Genomic DNA, 19,317 nt, shown 5'->3' on the forward strand with positions numbered 1-19,317 from the left:
CCTACAGAAGCCCTGGATGAACGTTGTTGGAACTGGAGCCTCTGCTCAGGTTTGGGGAATTGGCCTGTCGCTCTGCTGCCACCTCACTGTCCCAATCTGCAAAACTCTGCCCTGCCTTTTCTCTCTCTCAAGTGTGTGTAAAGAGCAAGCCCTGTCACCACTAGCAAGTGGAGTTCTCAGAACACACTTAAGCATAGTGCTTGAAGCTGTCCAGCAGTGGTCTGGACTCCAAATGACCAATGGCCTTCTCTAAAATACGGATTAAAAATGTATGGTTTCAGCCAGGCGTTGGTGGCATGCCTCTAGTCCCAGCACAAGATGCAGAGGCAGGCGGATCTTATGAGTTCAAGGCCAGCCTGGTCTACAGAGCGAGTTCCAGGACAGGCTCCAAGCAATACAAAGAAACCCTGTCTCGAAAAACAGAAACAAAACAAAACAAAAATTATGGTTTCAAATTTAATTTTTACAAAGTATGGTGATACATGCCTCAGAAACCAGACTTGGGAGTCAGAGAATCAGTAGTTGAAATTCATTCTCAACTACATGCCAAGTTTAGGCCAGCCTAGGCTATGTGAGACCCTAGCTCACAAACCATGGGCCAGCTAGATGGCTCAGCAAATAAAGGCACTTGCTGCCAAGCATGGCAACCTGACTTTGATCCCCAGATCTCACACGGTAGAGGAGAACTGACTCCCACCAGTTCTTTGACCTACACACACACATGCACCAGGCATGACATGCATACACACACACAATAAAGAAATGCAACTTTTAAAACTTAATAAAAACTAATAGGAGTGGGAGAGAAGGCTCATTGGTTAAGAGTTCATTGGTACTCTTGAAGAGTTTGGTTCCAGTATCCATGTCCCAAGGCATACAACTACCTATAAGTCCAGCTTCAGGTGATCTGATACCTCTGGCCTCTTCAGGTAACCTTCACTCATATGCATAGACATAAACATAATTTTATTTTTTAAAGATTTATTTTATCGTTATTTTTAATTGTGTGTGTGTGTGTGTGTGTATTGTTTTGTTTGTCTGTTTTTTGAGTTAGGGTCTCACTATGCAGCTTTAGCTGACCTGGAACTCGCTATGTAGACAAGACTCACCTTGAACTCAGAGATCTGCCTGCTTCTGTCTCCTGTGTGCACCACCATGCTTACCCATACATACACATGATTTTAAAACAATAAAAATTTTAAAGCATAATTAAAAATGAAAAAAACAATTATCAAAGAATAAATATTTGTTTAAAGAAAGGAAAATTCCAATTAGATTTTCACTATAATAGCCATGTAGGAGGTTTGTTTCTGGGCACACACACCCATCCTCAGCAGCCTAGAATGGAGCCTGTGGCACATTAAACAAATACTCAAAAGTATCTAATGGCATCAACATGTGAAATAGTTTTCCTTGTGCAAGGGATGTAGTTCAGAGGGTACCTAGTTATGAGGTCCCAGCATTAGAAAAAAGATATATGTAGTTTTCCCATATTCTCTGTAGATAGGACCTGTTTTATGGTTCTAACCAACCATATGCTTGGTTTATTTTTATTTTGTTTTTTTTATAATTTACTTTAAAATTGCTCAGGCATTTATTTTTTTGTTTTTGTTTTTTGAGATAGGATCTCTTTACGTAGCCCTGGTTATACTGGAACTCACTCTGTAGATCAGACCAAACTCAGAGAGATCTCCCTGCCTCTGTCTCCAAAGTGCTGAAATGAAAAATGTGCACCCCCATACCTGGCTCAGACATAATATTTTCTGGTCACACTCATCTCCCTACCCTTTGTTATGCCTTTGCCACATCCACCAGCCCCCATCTCCCCACCCCACTTTCATGTCTTTGTTTTTACTTTGTAACCCTCTATGCTTAACCAGGCCATCCTGGGCATAGTGTACAGCTATCCACTGGAGCATAAGTCACCAGAGGCCACACCCCAAAGACAATAACTTCCTCTCCACTAGCAGTCCTTTATCTCCTCTCCCTTCCCTTTTCTTCTCTTTTTTCCTTTGCTTCCTCCCCCCTCCCTCTCTCTCTCCCTCTCTCGTAGAAACAGTAGCTCACTATATAGTCATGGCTTGCCTGGAACTCACTATGTAACCTTGGTGGCCTTGCCCCAGATGTTCAAGGCACACATTATAATAAGGCATATGCAACAGTGTCTTACTTCTAAACAGTTTTTAGCTTCAAAACTATAAAAATCTAATCCCACACTAGTTTGGTCTATTTTATATTTGTCAGGTTAAATGGTCTTTTCTCGTGCTTGTTTTTCTCAAATTGTACCTTCTTAACCTCAAATTCTTATGCTTTCTTTAGCATTCTCCTATCTTAAATAAATGGCTCTCATTTAAAGGAAGTGTTAGTTCTAGCAGTGAAACGGGGATTCATATGAGTTGTGTTTGTTTGTTTTGTTGTTGTTTTTGGTTTTTCAAAGCAGGGTTTCTCTGTGTAAAGGCCCTGATTGCCCTGGAACTCACTCTGTAGACCAAGCTAACTTCGAACTCTGAAATCTACCTGCCCCTGCCTCCCAAGTACTAGGATTAAAGGTGTGTGCCACCACTACCTGGCTGAGGATTCATATAGCTTTAAATAATTTATTTTATTTTATGTGCATGAGTACTTTGCCTATGTGTGTGGGTGTGTGTACACGTACATACCATGTGCTTGGCTGGTGTCCAAGGAGGTTAGAAGAGGGTTTCAAATGCTCTAGATCTGGATTACAGACAGTTGTGAGCTACCATGTGGGAGCTGGGAATCAAACCCAGGTCCTCTGGAAGAACAGCAGGTGCTTATTGTAACCACTGAGCCTTCTCTCCATACCCTTTATATCCCTTTAAATAGAGGCAAACCAGCTGAAGAGTTCCTCTCTGAGGTCAAGTCACTGGGAAGTCTTGAGTACAGGCTGGCAGCTGCTACATCTCTGACATATCATTAGGGACTTGAGTTCTCCAGCCTCATTGAAGAATCTCTGGGATAATATCCAAAAGTCAGGAATTAACAGGGGATTCCAGTGACTAGCAAAGCTCTCAGACTGCCTGATGAAAACCATTCAAAAGTGAACAGCACCACTAGATCCAGCTGGGGGGAGGGGATAGACAAGGTCTCGCCTCCTGATGGCATCACATCTCTTTGTCCTAGATAAAACAATGAAGAGATGAAGGGGATTAGAAAGCCGTCATGGGCTGGGCAGTGGTGGTGCACACCTTTAATCCCAGCAGAGGCAGAGGCAGGTGGATCTCTGAGTTCGAGGCCAGCCTGATCTACAGTGGAAGTTCCAGAGCAAATTCCAAAGCTACAGAGAAACTCTGTCTTTGGGGGAGGGGGTTAATGAGCCATGGTGACACATGCCTGTGCCCAAGTACTTAGAGGCAAGAAGTGGAGGACTAAGCAACATAGCAAACTATGCCCCTGGCCTCTTAGTAGGGAAAAGGGGCCTTACAGAGCATAAAGCACTGAGATGTAGGAGCATGTTGTTTGAGGACTGTGAAAAATAAGATTGTTTGGGTGCAGGCAGAAACAGGTTGAAAAGTTGTAGCTGCCCAAGCATGAAAGCTGGTCCTGACATCCTGTGAATGAACAGCCCTGGATGTCTCTCTCGGGTTTCGGTTTGAGGGTATTGCCAGCATCAAGACTGCATAGAGTGTACAAAGATGGATGCAAGTAAGCATCAAGGAGTCTACAGTTCATTCCTAATCTCTTTGAAAGGTTTTGGGATACTGAGAGCATTCCCCTTAGTGGAGGTCCTGCTGACTTGGGTGTTCTTTCTCTTCTAGATGGCAGACTGTGGAGGACTGCCCCAAGTAGTTCAGGTAAGAACATGTTCATAATAATTTCCCCTCTCTTCTCTCTCTTTCTGTCTCTCCTCCCTCTCCTCTCTCTCATTGCTACCTCTCTTCTTATACAAAAATTAATGCCTTCTTTGTTTGTTCCCCCAGCCTGGGAAGCTCACCGAGGCCTTCAAGTACTTTTTGCAGGGAATGGGCTACAGTGAGTAGTATATTTTCTACTTAGCAGAAATGTATGGGTAATGGGATACATTTAACATCTGGGAGACCACAATTCTCAAGACACAACCCATCTGCTAGTCAGCCATTAAGTAGAAAACAATAGAGTATGAAGTGTTCATTTGTGTGTGTGTGTGTCTAAGTTAGGCTGGCAGCATATATGTCCTCAGACTAAGAGGAGATTTTTTTTTTCTGTTTGTTTGTTTGTTTGTTTGTTTTGAGACAGGATTTCTCTATGTGGACCTGGCTGTCCTAGAACTTTTCTGTAGATCAGCGTGGCCTCAAACTCTAAGATCCACCTGCCTATGTCTCCCCAATGCTGTGATTAAAGGCGTGCGCCACCACACCTGGCTCTAAGAAGTGTTTTTATACCACACTGAGGCTCAAGAATGTTTAGCTCACCTCCTGGGGCAACCAGTAAGCAGCATAGCCATGATTGAAATCTTTGTAGTCTGACTCCAGGCCCTCATCTTAACCACTGAAGCTTTGGCTACCTTAACTATAAATCAGGGCTTATGATTTATATCTGAACCCAGCAATTTTTCCTGGCCCAAGGAAGCAAAGTAAAGGCTCTGGGAGAAAAGGACAGAGTCCTTGATGGTCTGTTATACCGTGAGATGAGCTGGCAGTTTTAGAGCACATTTGTGCCATGTGCTTCAATATTAGGCTCTTACCTCTTAGATCCCTGAGCTTTCTCATTTGTCACAGAAACTCACACTTGCTTCTCTCAGGGGAAATAACAAATACCTTTAACCCCAGTACACAGCTCTTTACCCAGCAGGCAGTTTTTCCATCTTTGGTGTCCATTAGATGGTGGCCACTGGTGAGCTACCTTGAAAGTTGGGCCCTCCATTCAGACCTGTAGCTGCCAGGAAGACCATGTATGTCTTGTCTAGAGTGGTTATGTTGTCCCCGTCTGTGAGCTGCTACCAACCGAGCCCACACACACAGCCCTCTGGCTCACCAGGAGAAGTCATCTCTTAACCTAGTCTCATTGTCTCCCCAGAAAATACCTAATCATGTATCCTCCTTCTAAGCCAGGGTAGGATGGCTACCTATAGACTAAGGGTGGAATAGATTGTCTATTTTGAGAAATGACATTAGCAGCGGTATCTAAGCATCAGTGTTCTTCTCTGGGATCTTGAAAGAAATTTTCATCCCTGGTTCAGTATCCTGTCAGCATCTTCTAGGCAGCCACAGTTGTCACTGTCACTTAGTTCTTGTGGGTCACTAACCTGCCTTTTCCTGTGTCCATCCTGCTTCCAGTCCCGTATGTGCAGCTCAGTCACCTCAGCAGCGAGTCAGGTACCTTCCTGTGCTGGCCCTGCCCGCCTCCCAACCATGCTCTTCCTGCTGCATTGGCTGCCTGCAGCATGTCCGCGGTTTTCCTGTACAGTGAGAGCCCGATAGAACAGGGCTTAGTGTGTTCTAAGAGTTTACCCTACAGATCAGGCCTGTAAGTAAAGAGGAGTCCATTGAACTGCCCAGGCCTCCTCTCATCCTTAGTCAGGGTGACAATGGCAGCTAACGCTCAGTGTGTGTGTGTGGGGGGGGGGGTCCCCTCTTCCACCACCACCTATTTACTAATCCTTGAGATGCCTAGACAGGAATCAAAACGGGCCTGCAGCCTTAACTCTAGGTAGAAATGTTAGCATCTGTATCCAAAGACCACCACAGATATGGTATCTTTTGACCCAAGTGATGAAATGATAGCATAGACAGTGACTGATGATCCAGAATAAAGGGCAGTGACTTCTTGTCAGGGAAGGCCCTGTCCAGGCCTTGCTGAAGCTAAAAGGATCTTAGAGTCAAAGTAATAAGTAACAAAATAGGAGTCTAAACTAAATAACCTTGAGTCAGGCCCCTCTCAACCCCCGACCCCCAACAGCCTGTACCTCATCCCTGTATGGCTATCAGCTCCAAAACACCTTCCCTCCCTCTGCCTGTCCGTGTCTCCTCCCCAGAGGGCATCAGTAGCCTGTGGTCACGGATGGTAGTCTTGTTGTATCGGGCTTGCACTGTGTTTGTGAAATACATTCCTACTTGTGTGGTTTGTCATCCTTTCTTTTGGTTTAGTCTTGCATGCACTGCAGGTTTTGGTGACCAGTATGTGTTCCCAAAGCCACCTTCATAATCACTGTATGAATGGTGTGGACACGGCTAAGAGGCTTTACTCTGCCCTTAGGGTTTCCCATCATTCTCTGAAATAGAATCTGGGGAGAATCCAGATGCAGGGGGGGTCAAAGCAGCCTTGCATATAGTCAGTCACCTTGAGCAAATAGTGCAAAGTGGGGGCATCTCTTATGTTGTCCTGGGCATCATCTGAGGTGGGCTGGGAAAGGTAAGGTCTTTGGTGAAACTTGTAGAGTACCTGGGCTTCACCGAGCTCCTCCTCCTAATCTCCTGGTTCTTTGTTACAGTACCATCTGCCAGCATGACCCGGCTCGCCCGATCACGAACCCACTCCACCTCAAGTAGCATTGGCTCTGGAGAAAGCCCCTTTAGCAGGTCTGTGACCAGCAATCAGTCAGATGGAACTCAAGAATCCTGTGAGTCCCCTGATGTCCTGGACAGACACCAGACCATGGAGGTGTCTTGCTAAGCAGATGCTCCCCCTGGACCATGCAAGTCCCTCCTCCTTGAAATGACCTCTCCATAATAGAACATTTCATCCTGTCCGCTGGCCTCCACTTTCACCCATGCATGGCCACAGAACCTTTCTCTAATAGCCTGGATTTACCATTCTCTCCACACACCCCTTTTTGTATATACCAAGAACCACACCCATGCCATTACTGTAACATTCCAACATCTTGATCCGATCTGATCTCCATATATCTTCTCTTGCCAGCCTTTCCCTAGTCTCCCTCAAATATGTATCTGATGAGATTCTTTGATTCCTAACTCCATGTGTGTGCGAGCACGCGTGTCTGTGTCTGTGTGTGCATAGTTCTGTGATTTTAGACATGCTTTCTTGTAGCGCTTCTGCAAAGGGATTTTTTTTTTTTTTTTTTTTTTTTTGCATTCTCAGTGGTGTTTTAAAGGGAAATATGCAGGGCAGATAACTGGATGACTTGAGCCACAAGATTGGATTTTGGTTCCACTTGGACAATATTCGCAGTTTGTTTGTTTGTTTTCAGGAGAGAGCAGACCTGAGGGATGTGGGGACTGTAGATACTATGTGGACTATTGATTGGGTGTGACCAGTAGAAAGGTCACCTGTTACACAGATAGGCAAGATGGCAGTCACCTCCCCTAAGTGGATTCATAAATGTTATTCTATAAGTTGGGGGGAAGGATCTGAACCTATAAATGATGTCTATATGACATGGAGTTTTCTCCAAAGAATTGGCCGAAGCGCTAAGATTAGCCAAGGAAAACGGAAGACAAAGCACCAGGCTCCACTCCGCAGACCAAAGTGCATCTGATACCACTTCCCAGACACTCACACATCTGCAGGAAGTGCCTCCCAGGTCTGGATGGAGGGAGAGTGGTTCTCCGTTCCCCTGTCCTAGAGAAGGGGACAGTATGATTTAAACATACTGTCAACGGTGAAGGGGGGGAAAGGAGGAATCATTAACACAGCATCATGATAAATAAGTGTAGCCTAGGTTTCAGCAAACATTAATGGAAACCAAGTCACACTGAAGTGGAACCCATTTCTGGGACAGTCTTAAACATGCAATGTCCCTTTATAGGAGGGAAGGGGACAGTCTCAGGGTAGCCCTGTTTAGGTTGTCGGTGAGGGGTCACACCAGCCAGGGAGACCCTGTGAGAGGAAGATGTCACACAGCAAGGACTGCTCTAGGACATACCCAGATGTGAGTCCAGCCGGGGTCATGTGCTGTCACACAGCAAGGACTGCTCTAGGACATATCCAGATGTGAGTCCAACTGGGGTCATGTGTTCCAAATCTGAGGAAGAGGTTTTTCACACACCCCTTGCTTCTGTTAAGATAAGGAAGGTGTCACTCTGCCAGAGTGTGACTTTTTACAGATTAAATAAAGCTGTATATGTCTCATTGTTCCCTGGCTGCCAGTGTCATTTCTCTAAGCGACTCTCTGAAGGCTCGGGCTGGGAATGAGTTTCTTTAACCGGTTCTGGACTACTTATCCCATTTAGTGACACTTAATAGAGGGAGGAACAGATACTTTAGAACAAATAATGTATTTGAGGTATCACAGTCCATAAGGGTATATCATGCTGAATTCTCCATCTACCTGACATGCCCTGGTCTCCTCAAAACTCCCAAAAAGCCTGACAATGTTATTCTTGATAAAAGGGAACTAGAATCTGAGAAAGCCTAGGCTATATCTAATGTTCCATCATCTCTGTGGAATTCCTGGTCCTAACTGTCATGTGATAATTTATAACCACTCTCCTATGTTCTTCCTAAGATAGCAGGCTATATTTTTCCAGAAGCTGCTGTACTTATGCCCTCTAAGAATAGTTTAAGGAGCCCATCATCTTCTAAAGGGTAGAAATAATGGTCCACTCTGGGACTAGAAGAGGACTTTGCTTATGTCACTAATGAAGGATTTGGGAGGAGAGCTGGTGGCTATTACAGGTTCCATAGAAAGTCTGCTCTTCCAATCTAATGGCCTCCAGGAGACTTGCATTCTTCCATCCAAGATGACCTAATATACATGCTGGTCTCCTCTGGACTACCTGCTTGACTACCCACTACTACCCATATGGCCATACTGAACATTGGCCCTGGACCACAGTCTGCTGATGTGACTGAAGAGACTCTGGATTATCTGTCAAAGACACTGTCAGCTGCTGCATCTACAGTTGCTCTTACAGGCTGACATTCTCAGTTTGAAAAGGAGTGGAGCTTGGAAGAGATATGAGTGGACCCTTGGGATTGATTCCAAGCTTTAGAAGAACACACACACACACCCACAAAACCCACAAAATCCCAATACAAGGTGGCCATCAGCACTGTCCATCCTGCTGCCTGAGCAGCAGCCAGCTGTCCTCTAGATGAGGTGGCTGTATTCTCCAGATGTGGCCATCACAATGAAAATGGGTTTAGAGACACAAAGCAGCCTGGGCACTGTGCATTTTTGGCTGCCTTTCACCAACACTGCCCAGCCACTCCCTGGGGCACTGCAGACAGTGCCGAAGCACATTGTACGCTTCTCAGACATGTACCGAATGATCTGACCGCTTCTGCAAATGTGGCCAACACCTGTTTATCCTCAGTCTCACTGCCACTGCCTGGGCCTCATCTTCCCCAACAGTGACCATGCCTTGGCCAGACCAGGAAGAGAAAGTTGCAGAGCCCTGGAGAAGTGTCCAGCAAAGAGCAGGTCCCTTATGGCCCAAGGGGCCTTAAAGGCTGTGGACTTGCTGAACTAGAGCTCCCTTCAGCCCCGTGGAGCCCTTCATTACAGGAGACACTACAGGCTGCGTGCGTCCCCTGCGGCCACACTGCTGCTCTGTTAGGCACCCATGCTGTCCACGGCAGGCATAAAGCCAAGCACTTAGCTTGGACCTCATACTCATGGCCAGCTGATTGGGAGAATTGCTCTGGGAGTGAGCAAATCCCGGCCCTCAGGAGGCAGCAGAATCACCCCCCTCACCGAGTCTGAGAGGAAGGGGCAGTCCAGAGCCAGTCCTGGGGCGCCAGCCTGCTTGGTGCTCCTGAGCTCTGTGTGTGGCTCTGAGCTTCACAGAGGCAGAGAGAGCACTGTGTGTTCAGTTGATAGAATGGGGCTGCAGGACAGGTGGGCAGAGGAGTGGGGGCTGGCACAGAGGAGTGGTCCTCCCAGCAAGACTGGGTCCACTCAGTGGGGACTGTCCAGAACATGGATGTCATCCCACGCCATTGATGAACAACACCCTCATCCAGGCAGCCTGTGACCCTAGAGCAGGGAAGGTGCCCACTAGCAAGGAAGGAACTGTGCTAGTCTGTGAGATGCTCCTTCCAACGGTGAACCTGTGGCGGTGCCTGGCACAGAACACAAGCTCAGTGAATGACTATCGAATGGAACCAAACAGGTGAAATTGTACCTGTCCTACTGAAAACAATGAGAGCATCTGAAAAGATTAGAGAGCCAGCCCCCCTCACAGAAACACTTAATGTAGTCTTAGAAATTAAGCATTTCTCTAGAAACCGAGGGTTTGCGTAGTCTGAGGACAAGACACCGTGCAAATCACTCTACTCACTTTGGTTCATTCTGTTGATATGTGTCAAGTGCCTTTGGTGAACCTCAATGCTGAGGACAAGGCATGGAACTGTGGGTAGTGGCAGACTGAAGAAATCTTCCGACTGAGCCTGGTGGCAGTCACAGGGCTAGGAAGAAGAGGATCACTTGAGCCCGAGAGTTTGGGGACAACCTAGGGAGCATAGTCCTCAGTTCCTACTCTCATAAAAACAAGAAGCAAAACAACAGCAACAAACACTCTAAGGAACACGGCAGAATAAGTGGGAAAGGAAGAGTTCCTGGAAGAATTTGTAGCGATATTCAAAACCAGGAAGGAAGTATGGCCCCAGGGCTGGCTTTCCAGGGCATTATCTACCATGCCCAAATGTTGGGTGTGGTTATCCCCACTTCTCAGATGAGGAAAGGGGCACCAAGAATGGAAGTGACCAGTCAGTCCCTCAGAGCCTTGCAAGCCACCACCGCTATGTCACATAGACTGACAGACTCCCAGCTGTTGGCACCAGTGACTTCATTGTCACCTCTGCTTGGGTCTCCCATTCCAAGGCCTCTTGGCTCCTCCATGACCCATCTCTAACCCTAGCCATGGTCCCTGGCAGGCTAACCCATGGGAGAGGACACACACACACACACACACACACACACACAAAAAAAAAAAAAAAAAAAAAAAAGGCCCCAAAGCTCCTACCTCCTACACAGAGATAGAAGAATCCATTGGTGTTCTTAAGAATGGAGTAAGGTCACAGCCAGGAAAGACTGATGCAAAGCAAACCACCTACAGCTTGCTGGCAGTCTCTGTGTGGAGAAAGGGCTGGAGCTTAACCCTGAGAGGAGGGGCCACTCCCAGTGTGGATCAAGTGCGAATCCTAGCTGAGATCCATGGACTGTGTCTCCACAGCTGCACCCTTTTAAGGTTTCTTTTGGCAGTGTGCTTCCGAGAGTCTGCTGAGGGATGATGGGAAGATATTCAGCGGAGGGAAAAGCCTGTCTAACCAAAGCTCCAGTTTCTCTCATTCAGACCAGGGACCTGTATCCACAAACAGGTAGGTCATATCTGTGGGCTCACCAGGCCCTTCCCAGGCATCTTGAGTCTATATAAACCTAGATCTCAGCACCTCTGTCTTTGGCCAACAACTCTAAATAACACAGCATTAAGCTTCGGAGACAGCCTACAAACACCTTTTCCAGTGAGCCACAGGCTCCTAGCTTCTGTTGAGTTTGCAGTATTGGTAAGAACATTCAAGAAGCAGATAAAAGAGGAACTACAAGGGACTGGTCAAATGGTGCAGCACCTGGGTAGCACTCCGGAAGCCATGGCTTTCATCTCCAGCCCACACACTAAGGAATACTTAGTTCCTCAGTCACACTATCCACATTCCAAGTGTTCAGTAAGATACTGACACTATCTGTTACAGGAAGTTCTCAACCTAAGAGATGATGTGAAATACTTGACAGAGAATTAGTTTTTCTGCTCTATCTGTGTGTTTGGTTTGTTTTTAATTGTGGGGAGTGTACATGAGTACTAACATTCATAGATGCTAGAGGCATTGGATCCACCTGATATGGGTGCTGGGAACTAAACTTGGTTCTTCTCAAAGATCAATAAAAGCTCTTCGCCTCAGGGACATCTTTCCAGCCCCTTGTTTGACTTTTTTTTTTTTAAAAAAAACTAAAGTATCACTATTTAGTTCAGGATGGCCTGGAACTTGCTATTATGGACCAACCTGCTCTCAACTCATAATCCATCTTCATTAGACTCCTTCATGTTAAGTGTGCCCTAGCACTTGTGTGGGTTTAGGTGGTCTTGGTTAAAAAAAAAAATAAAGTATATGAAATTTACATATTGCTATTTATTTCATTTTATTAACATAATTGTTCACAATAATGGATTTCATACCTATGCTAAGTACTTTGATGATACTCATTTTCTATTATCCTCTTATCCCTCTTCATCTCTCCCATCCTCCCTCTTCCTGATGATTCCTTCCTTGCTACTTTCATGTCAGAATGTGTGTATGTGCATGCTTGCACGCATTTATGTAATCTGTGTTCCAAAAATGAGAGAAAACATGCAACATCTAAGTTTGGCTTATTTAACTAAAGACAATGATCTCTAACTGCATATATGTTCCTAAAAACTGATATGTTATTATGTACAAGTGAAACTCCATTATGTGTACATGACGCTTTTTCTTTCTTCATTCACTTGTTCATGGCCACCTAGGCTGATTCTAAAGCTTGGCTGTCATGAAAATGCTAAAATATAGATTGCAAGGGATTTTATGTTTGTTTTTGTTGTTCTAGACAGGGTTTCTTTGCATAGCCCTGGCTATCACAGAGCTTGCTCTATGAACCAGACTGTCCTCAAACTGACACACCCTACCTTCTGAGTACTAGGAGTAAAGGCGTGCACCACCACCAATGTCCAGCTAGATGTGCAGGTTTTACCATGGTTTATTGACTTGAATTTCTTTAGGTATATATGAAGGAAGGGATTTTCTAAGATATCCAATTAGCGAAAGTCCCAGCATTTAAGATATAATCACATTAACAAATTATACTAGGAATTTTTTTTAGGTCAAAACTAACTATAGAGTTAAGTCTAGTTCTTATTACCCAAAACAACCCACTAATACTTTTTTTTTTTTTTTAGGTTTCTCTGTGTAGCCCTGTCTGTCCTAGAACTCACTGTGTAGACCAGGATGGCCTCAAACTCACAGAAATCAGCCTGCTTCTGCTTGGGACTAAAGGCATGGACCCACCACCACCTGGCTTTGTGGGGGGGGGTTCATTTTTGTTTTATCTTTAAATAAAAGTCACTTTGTTGTAAGGAATTTTCAAATAAAAATATCACACAGCCAGATTAATATAGCCACTCAAACAAGCACTCGCCTAGACTCAAAGTCTGGGTATCTCAGTGAATAGTTAGTTAGAATAGCCATTTAGAAGCCATGGAGCTTCACTTTGGATTTTATACTTTCACTATCAGTGAATCATATTTTTATGTACATTCACCCACACAAAAAGAAAAATCCAAGATAGAATTAAAACCCGAAAAACAAGTAGCCTTCTTTTATAACTTGTATTCACCTGCATCTTGCCCTTCCTCACCACCTAATAATACCCTTTCTTGTCCTGGTTCCATGTTATACTATGCCCACACACGTACACATCATAAACTAGGACCTACAGAAAACGTGCAGGTTTTTTCTACAATTGGATGACCCCAATGTTATATAAATCTCTTCTGAAATCACATCTTGACACAGAGTTTGAATAGCATTAGGGTTCTTCAGAAAAGACAGAAACAATCATGTGTGCATGTGGCTATGCATGTATATTTACATATAAAGATTGGCAGCATTAATGTGCTTGTGTGACTGTGAAGCTGCAAAGTTGGACTGCCTGGAAGGATGAAGACCTGGGGAGGGTTGGTGCCCCGTGCTGGGACCTAGGGCAACATGAGCTAATGGTTTAAACATGGTTTAAATAAGTGATGTCTCCCATAGGCTTACATATTTAACACTTGGTTCCCAGGTGGTGCTGTTTGGAGAGGCCGTGGAACCCTTAGGAGACAGAGTCTTGTTAGAGGAAGTGGGTCACTGGGAACAGACTTTGAGAGTTTCTAGTCTCACTCCCCTTCCAGTTCACTCAACATTGTGTTTGGGATTGAAAATATGATCTCTCAGCCTTGAACACAATGCCTCCCTGCCACTACAGACACACCCTCTGGAACGGTGAGCTAAAATAAACTTTTCCATAAGTTTCTTTTGTTCATGATGTTTTATCACAGCAGCAAAAAGTAATTAATACCATTAACCGGCTCTCAAGAATACTGCGCTATGGCCAAAAAAGAGTTGCTGAGCATTGTATGGAGTTAGTTATTCATTCGTTCTCTCCTCGTTGTCAACTAAGTCTATGTAAAGATTGAAGGAAAAAAAGACACATTTTAGGTTGCCATTGCCAAAAAAGTTTTTAGATGGAAATGTTTTGGGAGTTGTGACTTGTTGAAAATCAGAAACAGGCTTAGCAGAGGGGGCACATACCTTTAATCTTAGCACTTGGGAGGCAGAGGCAAGCAGATATCTGTGAATTTGAGGCCAGCCTGGTCTACAGAGCTAGTTCCAGGACAGCCAGAGCTGTTACACAGAGAAACCCTGTCTCAAACAAAACAAAACAAAACAAACAAAAAAAATTACAAAAATCAGAACAGGCATCCAAAAGTGTTAGCAGAACCAGGCTGAAAAATATGAGAGGAAATGCAGGTCTCAGTGGGGCTCATAGAGACTGAAGCAACAACCACAGAGCCTATACAAATCTAAGTTAGGTCCTCTGCATCTACGTTATGGTTGTGTAGATCAGTGTGCTTGTGGAACTCCTCACAAAGGTGATAGGGACTATCTCTGACTCTTTCACCTGCTCTTAGGACCCTGCTCCTCCTACTGGGTTGCCTCAGCCAGCCTTGATGTGAGCATTTGTGCCTAGTCCTAATGTAACTTGTTATTCCATGTTCAGTTGATATCCCTGGGAGGCCTGGTCTTTTCTGAAGGGAAATGGAGGAGGAGTGAATCTAGGAGAGAGGGAAGGTGGGGGAAAACTGGGAGAAGTAGCGGGAGAGGAAAACTTCTGTTAGGATGTAACATATAAGAGAAGAATTTTTTTTTTAAATGTGAGATATAAAGGTATGGAGTTAATGCCAGGTTAGAGAGAATGTGATCTACTGATGAGCAAGAGGTTAATTAGCAGATTGTTTTACTGTGAAACTGAGCATGACTGAGAGCTGGAAACTATATCTCTTCTAAGGGTTGCAGTAGTGGGATATTGTATCAGAAATTCTTGGAGTGGGGCTGATGAGCCCCCATCCATCCCTGAGGGTCTCTAGAAAGTTAATGGTCACTGAGGGAGGAAGATACATTTTTTCCTATGGTAGAGTCACTGATAAAATGCCCATGTTCCTGTACATGACTCATGTTGCTAAAAGCAACAGTATAAAACTCATCAGGACAGACAGACAGACAGACAGACACACACACACACACACACACACACACACACACACACACACACACCAAGAACTGAAATAGAACAGTGACTGCATGTGAAGAAAAAGAGAATCAGTGTGAATGGGAGGATGAGGGGGTAATGGGTGAAATCAATCAAAGTACCTTATATACATGTCATAATGGAACCCGTTGTTTATAATTAATATTTGCTGATAAAAATATTTTAAAATTCCTATGTATTGGGTTGCAGTTGTAGCTCAGATGTATGTATACTTGTCTAGCATAAGGTCCTGGATTCCATACTCAACACCACACACACACACACTTCCAATTCCTACATAATAATGGAAGACTTAGTGTTAAAAGGGCCAGTGAAAGAATACCCTGGCCCTGGAGCCAAGGAAACACACCCTGCCCATAACCAACTCTAGTATCAAAATCCAACCAAAACCAGAGCATGAAAACCAACCAATCCTGAGCACAAAATCCAACCAATCTCTGAGCTTGTTCCCCAGCTCTGGAATTGAGATCCTACTGATCCTCACCCTGAAAATCTCCACCTTGGAAAGCTCCACCCCTAAAGAAATTCTATGTAAGTCATGTACCTGTTATGTTGGGGCTGTCCCTTTTCCACCCTGGAAACAGTCACTCTCCTGAATTTCTCCATTCCAATAAATTTCTTGGGTGAGGTTTGTTGTAACAGCTTTCTTTCCCTGGAGCAGAACAGAGATTTACTGGCTCTTGCAGCCAGAGCAGAGCAGAACTGTGACATTTCTGCAGTGAAACTCCCTTAGCAGAGCAGAGCAGTAACAACTTTGACTGGGGCAGAGCAGTAACAACTTTCACTGGAGCAGGAACAGAGCAGAACTGTAACACTGTGTCTGGGGAAATTTTCCCTTGCTGGAGCAGAATTGTTACACTCCAGGGAAGCTGAGCAGGGCTATAACATTTCTCTGCAGCAGAGAGGAGCAGAGCTGTGACAACCCTGCTGGAGCAGAGTTGTTATACTTGCTTGAGGGAAACCTTTCCTGGAGCAAGAATTGTAACACTTTGCTGGGGAACTGTCCCCCACCAAAACAGAGGCTTAACACTTCTGTTGGGATACGTTTCCCTTCAGAGCTGTAACACTTACAACTCATACTCTAGCCAGATAATTAGAAACAATACAATTTCATATTAGCAAAAATGTTAGAATGGAGAAGAAATAGTGACAGGCATTAAGTGATCATAATTTAGCTGATATGAGATAAAGAATCAGTGATACTATGACAATTCATTTACCTAAAGGAAGAGTGCAAATGAGTGTGTTACAGCTCTGAAGCTGCAAAGGGACAGTTCTGAAGGGAAAGGTATCCTGACTCATTGGGGAGTCAGGATATAGCTGGTGCTGCACTAGGACATCTATTGGTGGCTGGATAAGGTACCATGCTGTTGTGCAGTGGGGGATGGTCTCCCTGCAGGATGTATCAATCCTGTCCCTCTTCTCGGGTACAACTGAGCTCTGCTCTATTCCCCTAAGAGAATGTTACAGAAGAACTATCCACTTCTGCTCTGCTCTGGCCCAAGATGTTACTTCTGCTCTGCTCTGGCCCAAGATGTTACTTCTTCTGCTTCACTCTGCTAAAGGGGAAGCCCTTACCAAAATGTAGCAATCTCCCCCAACTCCAGCAAAAAGTTATTTTTTCTGCTCAACTCCCAAGGGACTGTTTCTTCTGGCTTTTCTGCTCTGCCTCAAATTAGGGAACTTCTCAGCAAAGGTTCTTCTGATCTGTCAGTGAAAGGAGATCTTCACCCAAAACTCTTTTAATAAAGAGATTTATTTGGGACGGAAGAATCCAGGAGAGTGGCTGCCTCTGCCAGGGTGGGAAAGGACAGCCAGCAACTAAAGAGGCAGAGGGGCTTATATAGGGTTTCTTGGGGATGGAGTTTTTCTAGGAAGAAGGTTAGTTTTCCGCTCAGGGATTGGTTAGTTTAGTTGGTCAGGGACAGAGTCCATCAGGGCTAAACTGTTTCTTACACTGGCCTGTTTTTCTTGTTTTCTTTCTTTCTTTCTTTCTTTCTTTCTTTTTTTTTTTTTTTTTTTTTTTTTTTTTTTTTTCTTTTTTTCTTTTTTTCTTTCTTTCTTCCTGGCTCTAGTTTTAAAACAGAGCATATTTCTTTCACTGGCTCTGATTCCAGGGCAAAACTGTGAACCTTTAACTCTGGTTTCAGAGTCAGAGTTCAGGGCTAAAGTGTTTTTTCACTGGCTCAGGTTTCAGATCCAGGGTGTGTTTCTTTCACTGGCTCTAGTTTTCAGGGCCAGGGTTGGTTTCTTTCACTAGGTCAGGACCAGAGTGGGCTTCTTTGGCTGACACTTTTTCCCTACAGAGAGGACATAAGAAAGAGACCAAAGTTGGTGATTATCCTATACTGGCACCACCCTAGCTCAAATTGTCTGTTTTGGTTTTTTCCAGACAGGGTTTTTCTGTGTTACAGACCTGGCTGTCCTGGAATTTGCTCTACTATAGACCACAGAGATCCACCTGCCTCTGCCTCTATAGTGCTAGGGTTAAAGACATGTACCAGCACCATACCAGGCTTTAGCTCAAATTAACAGGCTCTCTAAGATGAATCTTTTGTTGATAGGGCAAGGTAGTCAGGATAGATAGAGATGTCAACAACATGTATGAGCTTGGGTTGTTTCATAACCCTGGAGTGTAGTGTGTTCATAAAGTATATAACCTCAGAGACAGACTCCTGAGCCTGTGAGAAGCCATCTTGAGCTCTGCCCTTTGATCACTGGCTGCCATTGTGGGTCACATTCTAGAACAGTGATGTGGAAGTCACTTGAGAAAGAGCCAGTGAGACAGATGAGGGTTGATTACAGCAGAAAGGCAGAGGCAGGTCACACCCTGAAGTGGCCTGACCATTGAATCATCCCCACAGCCGGGGTCTCTGCACCAATTCCCCACATGGAGTCTTGTTCAAGCTGTCCATATACTAATTTACAACAGATATGCGTACAATTCCCAGTAGAGGTGAGTGTCTTCCCTCTCTTCATGCTGTCTCTCTCATACAACTTACATTCACATTTTTCAAAAGGAAGATGAGGCCTGGTTTTGACACACGATGCACTAGGCCAAAATAAGGCAGCACTCATTTTCCTCCAAATGACATACTTCTCCCTGTGGCTGGATAAAAACTCCATTTTGTAAATATGCCACATTTTCTTCATTCATCTTTGATAACAGCCATGTGACTGAGGGGAGATGAAATCCCAAAGTAGTTTTCAATTTATACTTCCCTGATAACTAAGAATGTGTTTCTTATTTGATTTTTATGTATTATTATTATAATAGTGTGTATGATGGAGAAGAGGGTTGTGCACATGCCTCGGGGCACATGTGGGGGTCAGAGACAATGTCTCCTCCTCTACTTGGGCTCAGCAGTAAGTCCTTTACATGCTGGGCCACCTCGCCAGCCGCTTCTCTTGTTGTCTGTCAACTTCACATGCTCCTATATTGATTCTATGATTTTTACACAAAACACTAACTTTGATGTTTTAAAATAGTATTATTTTTACATGTACCTATTTGTTTGTGAGGGATAGCCTACATGCCATGGTGCAGTGGGGAGATGAGAGAGAGAGAGAGAGAGAGAGAGAGAGAGAGAAGAGAGGATATGAATGCTAAAAGCACCAAAAAAAAAAAAAAAAGAGTAAGATTTTAGAAATCTGATTGTACAATAAAGAAAACTGTGGGCCAGCAAGATAGCTTGATGAATGAAGGCACCTGGGGCTGTGTCTATCAATCTAAGGCTAACAACCACTTCCTGTGTCCCACATGGTAGAAAGAGAGAACCAATTCCCACAAGTTGTCCTCTGGCCTCCACACATGCACTGTGGCTCACATGTGCCCCACCACTATAATTTTTACGTATTGTTAGGATTTTTACATATATATACATGTATACACATAAATATATATGCACTTTTTTTCTGTGTGAAGGTATCAGATCCCCTGGAACTGGAGTCACAGACAATTGTGAGCTGCCATGTGGGTGCTGGGAATTAAACTCAGGTCCTCTGAAAGAGCAATTAGTGCTCTTAACCACTGAGCCATCTCTCCAGCCCATAAAAGTAATTTTTTTTTTTTTTTT

The 19,317-nt window shown here is 44.4% G+C and overlaps 1 protein-coding gene across 4 annotated transcripts in view; it reads left to right on the forward strand.

The window, feature by feature from the left end:
- LOC127224677 (protein NDRG3) overlaps positions 1 to 8,033 on the forward strand; it is a 61,718-nt gene extending 53,685 nt beyond the window's left edge. For 2 of the 4 annotated variants that reach the window (XM_051187780.1, XM_051187789.1), the window contains 4 exons: positions 3,777 to 3,812; positions 3,939 to 3,990; positions 5,274 to 5,312; positions 6,428 to 8,033. In XM_051187780.1, the coding sequence (XP_051043737.1) occupies positions 3,777 to 3,812; positions 3,939 to 3,990; positions 5,274 to 5,312; positions 6,428 to 6,609 (309 nt within the window). In that variant the 3' untranslated portion in view covers positions 6,610 to 8,033. The remainder of the gene's footprint in view (positions 1 to 3,776; positions 3,813 to 3,938; positions 3,991 to 5,273; positions 5,313 to 6,427) is intronic. The other 2 variants (XM_051187798.1, XM_051187805.1) reach the window with 1 other exon arrangement.
- Positions 8,034 to 19,317: the final 11,284 nt, after the last annotated feature.

Source organism: Phodopus roborovskii, unplaced genomic scaffold, assembly GCF_943737965.1.
Source record: "Phodopus roborovskii unplaced genomic scaffold, PHOROB, whole genome shotgun sequence".
Taxonomy (NCBI): domain Eukaryota; kingdom Metazoa; phylum Chordata; class Mammalia; order Rodentia; family Cricetidae; genus Phodopus; species Phodopus roborovskii.